At 34.4% G+C, this 14,309-nt stretch overlaps 2 protein-coding genes across 2 annotated transcripts in view; one reads left to right on the top strand and one right to left on the bottom strand.

The window, feature by feature from the left end:
* The window catches only part of LOC128183514 (uncharacterized), a 17,256-nt gene extending 15,226 nt beyond the window's left edge, over window positions 1-2,030 (top strand). Inside the window, exon 12 of the mRNA XM_052852546.1 lies at window positions 67-2,030. Within this exon, the coding sequence (XP_052708506.1) occupies window positions 67-740 (674 nt within the window). The 3' untranslated portion in view covers window positions 741-2,030. The remainder of the gene's footprint in view (window positions 1-66) is intronic.
* On the bottom strand, window positions 1,889-12,799 carry LOC128183523 (cytochrome P450 3A11-like). Its single transcript, XM_052852559.1, has 14 exons — window positions 12,528-12,799; window positions 10,356-10,452; window positions 10,109-10,161; window positions 9,011-9,107; window positions 8,000-8,122; window positions 7,691-7,782; window positions 6,088-6,242; window positions 5,438-5,562; window positions 5,153-5,234; window positions 4,826-5,007; window positions 4,543-4,631; window positions 3,075-3,212; window positions 2,644-2,806; window positions 1,889-2,551 (listed from the first exon to the last, which is right to left on the bottom strand). Exons 1-14 carry the CDS (start codon window positions 12,581-12,583, stop codon window positions 2,471-2,473), a joined length of 1,533 nt encoding a protein of 510 aa, XP_052708519.1. The 5' UTR covers window positions 12,584-12,799; the 3' UTR covers window positions 1,889-2,470.
* Window positions 12,800-14,309: the final 1,510 nt, after the last annotated feature.

The following is a 14,309-nucleotide window of genomic DNA, read 5'->3' on the forward strand; positions in this document are numbered from 1 at the left end:
CATTTAAGACACAAATTAAGCTAGTTTTGATCTTGGTAATATCACACTCCACGTATATGTTTTTAGGCCTCAAGAAAATCGAACCGATGGACCTTGGTCTTAAGAAGAAAAGAGAATCTAATGGAGTACAATTTATAGAGACAGCAGATCTAACGTTTGATCAGAGGTGTCAACTTGGAGAATACCAAGCCCTAGAGTCTGATTACAACAACCAACCATACCAGCTTCAGTACTTGCTGGCCCCTGACATAGCAGGGAGCGAAACTTCTGATCGAATAGCTACACTTTCGCTGACCAACTCTGTCCCTATCCATGCTTCGATTTACAGCGCTTGGAAACAAGCATTAGGCAGTGTACGAAAATACTCAATTGATGTATGTGGAGTAGTCAATTTGGACGGAGGCGAAGAAAATCATCACAGAAGAAAGAAGAACGACTCCCCCGACATGCATATTGTTGCTGGAGGTGTTCCATCTACGAACAATACCATCGGAAATGACGTAAATGTTCCTGACGTCATCTGGTTGGCCGGGTGTTGCGTGAGAGGCGGGGAAACTAAGTCATTTGCTGTCTACGTCAGAAATGTCCAAAATGGACAAATTATATCAGCCCCTGTTGAACAACTCGAGGTCCTTCTCTCCGATCTCTACAAATCGGAACCGACCGTTCGGCTATTTCCGGCACTGAACGGAATGTGTGCAGACTTGCAGAACGATGTATCGAAGTACGTCATGGTATGAAAAGTATTGCTGATGTTGTGAATTAAAGACGTTATTTATTCGTTTTTCCGTCACAGTTTGGGAATAATACTCATAGCTACAGATTCAAAATGGAGTTATCAAGAAACAGTAAGTATAATAAGATACGCCTTGACTAGCTATCTTTAATCAAACAGACTTGCAGGATCGAAGATTAAAATGTTGCTACCTGCTAGGTTTAACAGAAGAAGTTATAAATAAGTTTCGTTTCATTCCGACAAGTTAAAACAACTACCCAACAAAGCAATAGATTTCATTTTGTATCATGTTCATGCTCTGTATGTATCGTGTCATATTTGGTGTTTGATATTCTACATCTACAGTCAAATAGTTGAGTGTGTAAAAACTCTCTATAAAGTATTCTAATGAACAATGATGAAGACTCGCAATATCTGTTTTTATGTAGAGCGAATGGTACAGAATCTTTAGCACATTTGTGCCCAATTTTCTTTTCAATTTTTATTGATGAAATAAATGTAAATGAGGACCAAGAAAGAGGGATAAAAACTGTGAAATACATGTACTATGACTAAGTTAGTTACTGACAATTTTCGTTCTTTATCGCCATTTCTGGGATGATTTTTCTTCGTGGTTCATAAAGGGTAACTGCGTTTACTGCTTTCGTGTACAGTTTCCTCTATTTGAATAGATCATGCTTTTGTCATTGTAAGTTATTTTGACGTCGATAGTTTTTATCCCTTGCATTCTATGTCTATAACAAAATTCAATCGCATCATGAAGCTGTACATAATGAATACAACCTCATAATGAAGTTCACAAGTGTTTTATGCTTATAACCTGCATACATCTTCGTATGAAATCATTTAAAAACCCTCAACAGTTCGATCACAAAATGAAAAATAATAAACATTAATTATAATACTGCAGTAACCAAAAATGACGGACCAATCATTTTATACCAAAAACTTGTCTTGAAAATCTTGACAATTTAGAATAGATCTTTATTGGTTCAAGTTATAGCTTATAAGCAAACTTGTGTTTCAGTGTTCTTAGTAAATAGTGAACCTTTTGAAGGTGTCTAATAGAATATATAGCAATATATAATCTTGTCCAATGCTGAACATTTCTTATGTATCAAAAAATTAGCTTTAGCAACCATGTTGTTATCCAATTCATGTATTTATCTATTAAATTTAAGTGTACATGTATATAACTACTGTATTATTTGTCATGTATTGTTAACATTCTATTCCATTTGTTCTCATTCCATATTCTGTTCGTGTTATTGCTGAATAAAATTGGTTTTCTTTCGTTCTTGCCTTCAACATCTTTGACCAAAATGCTTCGAGAGATCGATGCACTATGGTCCATCAAGGTGTGGGAGACTGGCAGTTTTCTGGTGTGTATTGATCGACCTTTGATGCACATGAAAGAAAGAGACTACGTTTTCAATTAACTTGTACGTGAACTTGCTCCAAAATGGTTAATGAAACGGAATCACTACAAGTACGTATAGAAGAAAAACATCGTGCCGGCCTTTGACTTAGTTGTCCTTTTCATGCCAAATCCGACATCTGAAACACGTGTTGATATCGTTATCATAGAGATATCACAAACAAGTGGATTTTCTTTGATCATAATTATGGTGCATTCGTCAAGCTCTTTGCATCTACGCTTTCTTCCATGTAGCTTGACAACGGTTTCACTTTTTGTCATTTTCTATTAGAAACTGTGTATAATTCATTTTTCAGTCACTGTTTACGCTCTGAAAATTTCAGCTTGATTCCATTTTCCGCCTTGGAAAAGTTTCCTTTTTCCAGAACTGGTGGATACTGAAAAACAAATAAAGGAGTTATTGATATCACATTATGGGGCCATTAATGGTTAATATTCTGAATATTATGATGTCTTACGTAATACTCACTTCTGTCTCAGGAAGTGTTGAAACTTCATATCGCTGCAACAAATGAACCAGCGCTATTTTAACCTCCATTAGAGCAAAATCCTTCCCGAAACAATCTCTTGGACCAAGTCCAAAGGGTAGGAAATGGCTTTTTTGAGACGGTGTGAGCTTTTCCTCCGAAAATCTAAATAAAAACGGAAGTCTTAGAGGAAAGTATAAAATGTCGCTAAGAACATTAAAATCCTATCTATTACCTTAAATAAGGTCAACATTAGAATTTTATATCGCCAAAAATAGAAATAAAAAATGAAACTGCACTGATTTCTTTTCCGATGCTCACCCTTATTCAACACATTATTTATTTATAGTCGTGCAATTTTGTACTAGCAGTGGGAAGGACTTCGTTTCATCTAGGGGTGGGTTGGTTTGAAAGATTCATTTATATAATATACCTGTCGGGATCGAACTTCTCTGGCTCATCCCAGACGTTACTGTTGTGATGAACAGCATACACAGACACAGCGACGTCAAGACCCTTCGGGATCGTTATTCCGTTAATTAAGCTTTCCTTATTCGTGCTTCTATTAAACCTGTTTTGGAAAAAAGAAAAAAGGGAAAGTCGAAGAATATTATAAAACGTATTCATCAGACTCGGCACAGAAGCCAAAGGGGGCCAATTCGTAATCGAAGTATGTCTATTTATGGGTATGGCCTGCCTCATGTGTTGTCTCTGTGGAGGTGGACAACGGTCTTAACAATACAATAACGGAAAGAAGATGGGTGAATAAGGCGTGTAAAATGCCCATATGAGGAATGATTAGATACTGCAAAATTAAAATATCATTAAATCTGATAATTTTTGAATAATAATTAAAAACAGTGTATATTTCACGTAACATCGGTTTGTAACCCTTAAATATTTTAAATACGTGTAATAAGTTGATTTAAACTAGCGTATGCGTGTCAAAACCTCCAAATAGAGTCATTTTTATAACTTCAATGCCTTTTCTTTTATAGAGTGGGTCTGATCTCCATATTTTTGTCATAGTCTAAATGCGGTTTAATGGATTTTAAACCGATTTTAATCAACAAAAATGTGGAGAGATGACCCACTATACTTTTAAAATGTCGGTTTGTAGCCCAACAGTTGAACGTTCTAGTAAAAAAAAACACAAGTCCGTAAAACCGTGGTCAGTGTCTCATATAGCATTCAAACAACGCACTGTGTTGTGAATGAAATGGCTCAGTGGTTATAGCACCAGACATTAGGTAAATTTATAGATCTAGGGTTTTTAGGCTGTGGGTTCGATATCACCAAAGCTTAAGGATTGAATTTTTTTTTCTTATCGTTTTTTTTTTAATTATTTCAGTCAAAGTGAATATAGTAAAAGTTACCCTTTTGTAAACTTGAATTATAGCATTTCAAATATATTTAATTGAAAAATGTTAAATTTGGAGTTCTATTTTATGACTAAACCGAATGGGCAGTTGCGCTATCTTATTCCCCCATCTTCAAATTTTTATGAAATGTAATGGAAGTGTTGCCAAATATAAGCAAATAATAATACACATACATTGTTTTGTTTTTACATCGCCAAAAGTATAACTAACGCTATCATGGAAGTGTGAAAACAATCTCCCAGACGGAAAATGTGAAACTAAAAAGAAAACTGAGATTTGTTGCGATCCAAAACATATATGTGGAGCATTACATTTATGTGAATTTAGACGTTTCATATCCAGTAAATGAAACGGATGATTCGTTGATCTCTGTTTTCAGGTTCAAACGAGATATAATAGAGAGTACCTTATCTTCATACACTAGTATTAATAACATTGGAATAGAATCAGGTATACATATATCAATGACACTTATATATATATTTATATTTTACTCAAAACTTAATAATTCAATGTTACCTCAGAAATGGTGGAAACAGCCGAAGACTTTCATTAACACATTGATCTAGATATTTCAATTTCTGTATATTTTCGTAATTTGTAAGAGTCTGAAAAAACAAGATATTAACAATATTGATACAATTTTTTTTTTTTTTTTCATGTATGAAATAATACCATGTAGCAGTTCTGGCAAAAATAATGATTGAGACAAGAAAGGCACACTTTTCATTGGAAAATAAACCTTAATTATTCGTAGATGTTTTTATCGTTGTCATTTCCGCTTGTCGGCAGAGATACTCACGTCTTTCTGTGGTGTAGAGTTCCTTGTCCCTAAACCTGCTCTAATTTCGCCCGTCAATTTCTTTTGGCATTCAGGATGTTCTGCTAGACATAAAACTGTCAGCGCCAACGCATTAGCCACTGTTTCGTATCCGGACAAGACGAAAAATAAACTATTAGCCGTAAGCTCGGAAAGGCTTAGATCTGAAACATCAAAGACGTTGATTTTGCATCAGATCTGGACATGGATTTTTCTTTGACAATACTTTCGCCAAAGATCTCATTATACATCAAAGCATTAGCGATTGTTGCATGTCATTCGTAAAAAGAAAATAGTTTCACAACTAACCTAGACATTTCCCGTTCCGGTCTCCAGTAGTGTTTGAATTGCCGTCAGCCTCAAGCATGCTTTGCAAAAGATCCTTGCATCTCTAAGAGATCAATATACAATACAGAAGGTCATTATCTTGTGTGCAAATTGCATTTGGATTTCTGATCATATAAAAGACAATATCATCCTTGTCGAAATTTACTTTGATATTAATATGGTATCAATAAATCGCCATTAACAGATTAAAACGTCTAATTGTTAAATATCAAGTCTGTTGAAAAATAATAAGTAGTTGATTCTAACGTTCTCAACGGTGCCCCTCCTTTCTATCTCCGCAACCATGTGACAATCAAAGAACTCGCGCGTCTTCTTGGAAATTGGGTTGAAATTTCGATACCAGAACCAATGGCGCAATGCGGGAAGTATTGCTAAAACATCAAAATTTAATTGAAAGGTTGAATGTTTCAAAAAAAAAATGATTGTTACCGTAACTCATTTTTAAATTATTTACATTTCCTATTACAGTATTAATCAATTTTGTAATGAATAGTCAAATTCATTTCATTAATGACTATTTAATATTTAATCATACAATCGCTGTAAATATGAGTAATACGGAATCATTCCTTGAATATTATGAGGTGATTAAATCTGTCATAAAGCCTGGTTTTATTGGATTTGACTACTCTGACCGTATTTGATCATCTAATAACACCTAAAGAATGATTGATTCCTTATTTCTTAATTAAATACCAAATTTATCAAAATGAAATTCAAGAATATATTCTTAACTGAATGAGCTTGCTAGTTCAATTACATGTACTAGAATTTTATCCTTGAAGTTTTTAAGGTTGTAACAGTAAGAAAGCGGATATACAACTTAATCTTTTTATTTCACAAAATGGCATGTTAGAGAATTATAATTTTTTAATTCCTATAAAAAAATATCTTACCACATAACGTAACAGGTTTAATGATTGTTTTATTTCCAGCTTCGAACGCTTCAAGAACTTTTTTGACAAAATCCTCTCCTGGGTTTTTATGACTTGTCACGTGGTGCCCAAATAGTGATGAGCACAATACGTCCATGGAAAAATATGCACATGCCCTAAAACAAATGTTCCAAACAAGAATTGTAATAATTCAATTAAATGCTTTCTTTTGTGGTTCCTGTAAAAAGTATATAAATTAAAAGTAGCGAACATTACAGGAAAACAATTTTAACCCAAGTCAGAAAGTTAAAAAAAATGTTCTTCAATAATCGCTAACGTCACTCATAGCCCTATGGACCATGTACCAAAGTGAGGTTTGTTTGTTTTTTCAATCTTAACATTTCCACTTAATTAGTCATGAAAGTAAGTTAATGTATGGAGATTATTGTTATTAACTTAACAACCATTGAATGAAGATCTTTTTTGATTTATGGAAGTTACTACAAGACAGACGAATGGGAACACCTGATTGGACGACTGACGTCAGACCGTGCATTCTGAATCAACGCATAGTAACGTCAAAGGTATGGAATATAAAAAAATCATTTTAAAAAAAACCTGGAAAATGACGTGATTATTATTCTAGACAAAAAGTTGTCATCGATCGAGTATTTCATCCCGCCTAAAGTGAAAGAAAGTGCGGTCAACTCTTAAATCTAATTTTGATAATGTTTGTTGGTAATTTTTTTTACGTCTTTTAGTTTTTTATGATTTTTTAGCCAAGCTCTGCTGAAAGCAGAGTCCTGGCTATAGGCAGGCAAATCGCCAATGTTACTATAAATAGCACAACTTCAAAAGTAAACAAAAAACCAAACAGCGTCAAGGTAAAGCTTCCGCTATGCCAAATAGTTACACAAAGAGCCACGTTTTGTAAAAAGTGTTGGCATTTTGTTTCTTTTTTTAAAATTTCGAATGAATTGTCTATCTTTTTTAGTTTTCTTATTAATAACGTGTTTTTAAAACATAACTATGCATTTCGGACACATACAATGCGCATGAATTTCCATGAACTACTTTGCTGTGCGATGAAAAAAATGGGGATTGAATATATAATGCTTGTTGCAAAATTCAAGGCAGCAACTGTTGAACTTTTTAACTTCTACTAGACAGACATATATTTTGTTTATAGCCGCTTACAAAATTTGGTCGCTCTCTGATGCTTTGCCGACATTAAAGCATGAGAGAGAGAGAGAGAGAGAGAGAGAGAGAGAGAGAGAGAGAGAGAGAGAGAGAGAGAGAGAGAGATTTTTAGTCTTTACTACACAATATGCATAAAGACACGCCAAAAGAGCCCGGCTCTCAGTACTTCAGTACTTTGATTATTTCAATGTTATCAAACATCAATTGGCAAAGTAGTAGATAAATAATACGTGTACTTTACCAAAATGCAAGACTCAAACTGTATGGATTAAATCTTTGTCAACACATTGTATTAATAAGATTTGCTACCTGAACAAAATGAATCATTCTTATTTAATCAGTCTTTAATTTTGATATCATTTGTAATTATTGGATCCATTATTTTCAGTACTTTCAGTTCTTTGATTTGCTATTTCGTACTCACGTATAAAAATCAAAGTCTTTTTTCTCGGACGCACTTAGTTCCTGAATATAATCTGCTAATTCTGCGGCGCTCTCATTCACAATAGCTAAAACCTGTAAAATATTAAAATCGATAAAGGACACCAAATATTAAGAGAGAGAGAGAGAGAGAGAGAGAGAGAGAGAGAGAGAGAGAGAGAGAGAGAGAGAGAGAGAGAGAGAGATGTGGAAACCATGATGATTTGTTCAAAACGAAGTAATTGTTTTACGGTTATTTAATTAATTTGACCTAGACATATAGTCCGGCTGTTAGAATTATCTTGCTACTCACGCCCGACGTTTGGAGTTTGGAGGGTGAGAACAGTGGCGCTAACCTTCGGCGGAGGAATTCCCACTTCTCATCTTTGGCCAAAGCAACTGCGGCCTCTAGAGTACAACCCAGGTTTAAGATACTCTACAACATTAATAATATTCTTGTAATGGTACTAGTATACAAATGTAAACCAACAGTTGTCGCTCGTCAAAAGATTAGAGCAACGAACTATCAAATATGGCCTCATTTCAAAGCATTATTAAAATTCCGTTAAAATTCCGACAGCCATACATATAAGTACATTGTAGTACACGTATCATAGATGATGTAAATATTGTTAAATTAAAGCAATTAATTTGAAGTTTATAGAAGAACATTGAAATTAAACAGAAGTACTGACAGCGTGGGTTAAAAATACATTTTGACACCTCCCCCTATGTAATTTTCGGATTATTAATCAATACACATTTTATGTATTCTTGCTCCTTTTGCACAAACCATTCGATCAATTAAAGAGTCAACAGAAAGAAAGTATTGATTATGGAAGAAAAGATCTATGTAACATTCTAACACTGTCTATTTTAATTTCATTTACCGCTATCTTCAGATCAAAACCAAGTAAATAATAAAAAAGTTCACACTGTATTTTCTTTGTATGCTTACATGTCAATTATTAAGGTGGAATAACACATCATCACAAAATGGCTGACCTCTTGTCGAAACGACATTTCCTTTTTTAAAAGGAACTTATCGATGTTGACATGTTTCTTACTTCATAGCTGAGTGGATAAAGTGTCGGTCTTGTGATCCGTACATCCCGAGTTCGAATACCGCAGAGGCTTTTGTTATTATTTACAGAATTGAACTTTTTAGATATTCATTTTTATCCAAAAACTGCAATTTGTTCGCTTATTTGACAAATGTACAGTTTGTTTATCATTATATCTTTCATGATCAAATCATTTTCTGTTAATTTGAGCGACTTTTTTCCAGGTGTGTTATTCCACCTTAACACCGATCGCCCCTTACCGCTCTGTTCCGGAAACATTGGAACTTCTTCACACACACTTCTTGAATGACGTCAGCATCACTGGTCAGCAACACTGGCCTATGACCGACAAATACGCTGTAAGTATAAAATCCATGTCATATATATATATCGAGGTTATCTTTCCTATGTGGTTAATATACGCGATTAGGGATTTCTGCAAGTGCATTTTATTGTTGTCTTTGAGCTTATCAATACGACTATACAATGTTTGACAGTGAAACACCAAAAAATATGCATATGCAAATAGTTTCGTAACTCAAAGTTAAAAGCGCGTTGGTGGGGGAGGGGAGGCAACTTTGTAAACTAAAAAACAGAAATTGTAGACTTGCTTCACCAAACATCAATTATAATTTTTTAATCCGTTAGTGGTGATGGATTGTGGTGTGGAGAGAGTCGTTTGATTGTTTATTTAATGAATAAATCACCGTTTGCTAGTTCTTGAAAGAATTGCAATTACGGTCCGGAAAAGGTGGCACATGAACGGAAAATTTTTCTTTCAAAATTATGATAAAATAAAGAAGTACATGTAATTTACTGTGGGCAGCGTATCCCCCCCCCTCCATTTCTTGTGATATATTTATATACTGTCGGGGGTGGGCTTGCTATATAATGTATATCAATATAACTACATGTAGCAATACGATAACATCGTGAATATTGCATACATGTAGATCTACCCACCATTTCCGAACATATTTGCATTTAACCTTAACTGGAAAGTTTAACCATGTTTCATTTTTTATTAACTGTCGGTGGCAACTGTCGATGAAAAAAAAAAATGAGTAGGCAAACTAAACTCTCCGCCGATGAGAAGTGGTTTATTCCTTAGCGCGTTACATATGGTTTCAGTAGTAAATCAATTCTGGCAGGCAGCGGCGACTGAATAGCAAAGATCGGTGTCAAACAGGTCCTGTGTGAGGTGTCGTATATCTTGTAGGAGCAACACCTCAAGAGGTTTAAACTGAAGGCCTTTTTTACAATTATAATGTTTTATGACCTTTCTTAGATAACGCTTAGAAAAAAGTATGTTGAGTGTTTGATTTTGCGTGTTTTCTCTGAAATCAAGGTGTTCTTACCCTACATTTTGTCCATATTTCGCAATTAGCTCCAAATCTGTTTTAGCAATGCCCTGTAAAGAATAAAATACACACTGAGTTAGAGATCTTGTTGACATGAATTGGAATGTTATTGATGAAAAATAAAAAATATATCACTTGATTTATAAAATTACCAAAAACTACCAAAAAATAATAGAATTTTATTTACATATTTTAATGTTGTCGAAAATCTGTCTGAAGTTATAAATTATAAGAATAGGTTTACCTTTTCTTTGATTCGGGGAATGATTCCCAGAAATCTGGTTGGTTCTGGACCAGGGATGTTCAGCTGTTTAAAGAGATTGTGTCTTCTCCTGCTGAAACTGGAAGCAAATCAAATCAAAAATTTAAAATTTTACTGTAATTTCTTGAGAGAAAAAACCCCCATGAATTTACGTTTAACAAAAAAGAAATAAAAAGAGTTGTTCATGAACCAACTGGTTACCGACAACAACAAGACATCTTGTAAGTTAAAAAATAAACATTCCAAACTGGTTTAACTGATTATAAAAGCACAAATAATTGAATTGTGTAAGAAAACACCATGTTAGCGTCTGGGAATGTTCTGGATTAATTATGTTCTTTTCTCTACGGTTCTTACGAAACGGGATTGATTTTTTTTTAATTTTGATTCAATTACGAGGCGATCCCTTTTTTACCATAAAAAGTATAAGAATGATAGACTACATGTTTCCAAGAGTCTCCTCTGAACATCTACATGATCTTTGGGCATTCTTTCGTCTTGTATCTTGCGTAGGTGGGTTGGGGGGGGGGGGGGGCTGCCAAGGAGTCCGACAGCATTTTTAAAAATCCTTTTGCAATGTGACTGATTACATCGAAACCTTATATAAGCTAACTAGGATATTGCTAACTGCAGCTAATAAACGGGATATGGGTAATGGTTTGTGGCCTCGTCTTATTTTTCAAGCTAATACACTTCTAAAAATTTAAACTGAAAACCGTTTGGTCAAGATATTCCGCCGATTTTCATATATCTAGAGCTAACTGAGATTACAACTAAGCTTTCCAACCCTGAATACTTTATAAAGTATCGTCCAAATATTTAGTTATAGAAATTTAAAAATTTACAAAAAAGAAGGAATTTTAGAATTTATTGTTAAATTCTCGAGGTTGAGTTAACGAGCAAAAAAGGACATTTTAATATGCATCTCCAGGATTCGCCGTTCATATGCATCAGTGTATTACTCTATTAAATTATGTCAGATGAAACAATCTGACAACAACAAAACGAGTCTGAAAGACGTAAACACAAAATCAATCAGTTTCAAGCGAAAATTGAAATGAAATATCTCTCTCTCTTTCTCTCTCTCTCTTTCTCTCCCTCTCTTCTCTTTCTCTGTCTCTCTCTTTCTCTCTCTCTGTTTTCTTGTTTATTTAATACAAAACAGGTCGGTATAAAACCCAAAAAAATATTGTCGGACTGGGGATCATTGTTAAAATACTCTCCTGTATCTAGATTGAGCGAGAGCTCGTTAAATCCCTTTCAAATTCCTACACAATGAAATTTAGAGTCTTGGACGAGACCTCGTCTCCAATTACAACAACATCTTGGATCTGATGTTCCCGATAATACCCTTTCCTATTATACAGTTAAACTCCATGAAAAAAAAATAATTGAAGGATCAACAGCTGCTATATATGTACACCATTTAATATTTTATCCAAACGGTACCTAACAATTCAAGATCAAAAGTTGCACAGTGTATTCAGCTGTTTTAAACTCTGAAATACATACACACTAAACAGAATGAAAATTCTATTATTGCTGTTGTGTATTCTTGAATCTAAAGCGCCACAAACCTTATTCTCTACATGTAGGTCTGTTCTGGTTTCTGTACAAACATTTTTGTCGATGTTTAATCTGACAAAGCAATATTTCCCTGCGTAAGTAAATACAACTGTCAACAAACTGTACACTAATGTTGACCGCGCTACCGCTTATCAATGCAATGACCAAGTTTCTTTCTCCAAATGTAATAGGGTTTTCTCATGTATTCTGTTATAAAATAATAAGTTTAAACGAATACAAGTATTGGATTTTTCGCCTAAAGAGGGACGCGCTTACATAATTATATATTAGAGGTATATTGTCATTTGGTTGTTTTTTTTTTTAATATCCTCATTCAGATCATGGATTCATCGGCACAAAATGCATGTCGTGCCAGAGTACTATCAATTAAAAGATACAGGTACCTAATACAGGTACACATCCTATTCATTGCTTTCATTCCTTCCTGATGATGACCCCTGTCTTTAACTTACCAAAAGCCCATGCATTGCAACAATCCAATTTTCAGCAGTATTGAAAGCTCACGTGTTCCAGTTGACACCAAAACAACACGTACACACAGACAACAAAAATATAACAAGTACTTACACAAAGAAAGCAATCAGTGTGACCAATGCGAGAACCAGCAGTACTAGTGTCACCATCTTCTCCGTTCCCTCCGTGTGTCCGCTCGAGTCCGATTAGAGCGAATTTCTGTATGTAAGAGACCCAGCAGCTGTCTTTCCGTCGTAGTTCCGCCTTCCGCATTCGAAATAATTTAAACCCCAGGCCAGGCACTTCTTTTATTCTGTGTCGATTGTCAGTCACTGCTTATTCAATGTAGGCGATGCGATGTTTTACAAATTGTGTCACCTCGCCTTATCCTGTTAATAGGATTATAAAATAATTTATTGTAACGTTTCCTTGTGCTATCCATTTGCAAGTCGAAATGCATGGCTTAAAGTGTAGACATTTTTAACCTTGCGTTGAGCAGATAAGCAAATAAAGGCTTTATCATTTGTCATTTTTAACACGCGTACGATTGTCTTGGTCCCATTTTTTTCTTATTTAAGCAAAACTTAATTCATCTGATCTTAAAATCAGTAGGTTTGTTTTGTATAATAACGTTGCATGTAATATATGCAAGTGATTCAACTAACACTGAATTAAATTACTCACTGCACGTGATGTGTGTGGGAATAATAAAAAATTAACATAGACAAATGATTAAGTAGTTCAGTCACTCAAATTTACCTATAATATCGCTTAAAGGTAAAATAGTTCACTTTCAATCAATCGTGTGATGACTTAATTCCCCTTTGTGTATAGAGATTATTGAATTGGGCAGATTCGTGAAACTGAGCAAGACTATAGCCCCCGGCATTGTGTATTTTACTACTTACTGCTCTGTCAAAGTACTAAATCTTGGACTCTGTGGATCTACCTAGATGTTATTATCGAATAAAAATCTAGCGTTGCGATCTCACCGAGCAGAATAATTCGAATTCAAGATTTTTTTCTCGGCAAAAATTCTTAATCCTTCAAAGATTACAGCGCTGTACTCCTTATAATGATACCTCCTATGTACCTACTCATTTTGTTGTCATTTGATGAGCCATAACAGTGCCTCGAAATTACAGGTTTCTTGTTTAATGCTCTTGCAAAGGCTTTGTCAAATTCAACCATTTTAAGAGGATTTTTCCAATTTAAATATTTCTACTGTTGTGCGAAAATATTTTCGCCAATTGTGCATTCGCACATGTTTTAAAACAGACAGACCTAACTAAACTGCGGATATCACAGAAATGGTAAACATCTCAAAGAGCCGCGCTTTTTTGGTATAGGCCATTAATGTTATGTTATGTAATGGTCTATATTTTGACTGTAATCTCTTACCTAAAAAAATTAATTAATATAACACAATTTACTCATTGGCACCTTTTGGTTAAAAATTAACCATGTAGGATAAAGAAGATATATCTGCATGACATGGATTTTATACACGAACTGATTTGACGTCGACCTGAAGGTATCTCACTCCTCACGATTTGATCTCAATGATATACTTCTTAAGAAATTCTTGATACAAGAACATTGAGGAGTGGGATAACTTAATTTGACTTACACTTTTTCCCACCAGGACTCTTTTGGTGGAGTGTGAGCAAAATTGGGGCCAAGAGAAAGTATATAATTATGGAACAGATGGACGGACATACGTGTATATATATATATAGCGTTCTTGTTTTTATCAACAGAGCGGTGAACTTAATAAACCGCGTATAATCACCACTCTAAGAAAAAAAATCTGAAAATTTTCAAGATCAAAATCAGAAATCCAATTTTTAAAAAAATGAAGTGAGTGTCATAGCACTATGAAACGCAAAAAAAAAA

The sequence above is a fragment of the Crassostrea angulata genome, chromosome 1, assembly GCF_025612915.1.
Source record: "Crassostrea angulata isolate pt1a10 chromosome 1, ASM2561291v2, whole genome shotgun sequence".
Classification (NCBI taxonomy): domain Eukaryota; kingdom Metazoa; phylum Mollusca; class Bivalvia; order Ostreida; family Ostreidae; genus Magallana; species Magallana angulata.

Excerpts from the sequence above, each read along its gene's own strand:
- LOC128183523 (XM_052852559.1), bottom strand. The coding sequence starts at position 12,583 with ATGGTGACACTAGTACTGCTGGTTCTCGCATTGGTCACACTGATTGCT. Across the intron at positions 10,453-12,527 it reads ACACTGATTGCTTTCTTTGT|TTTCAGCAGGAGAAGACACA; the intron begins GTAAGTACTTGT and ends ATTTGCTTCCAG. Across the intron at positions 5,235-5,437 it reads GGAGGGGCACCGTTGAGAAC|AGATGCAAGGATCTTTTGCA; the intron begins GTTAGAATCAAC and ends TTGATCTCTTAG.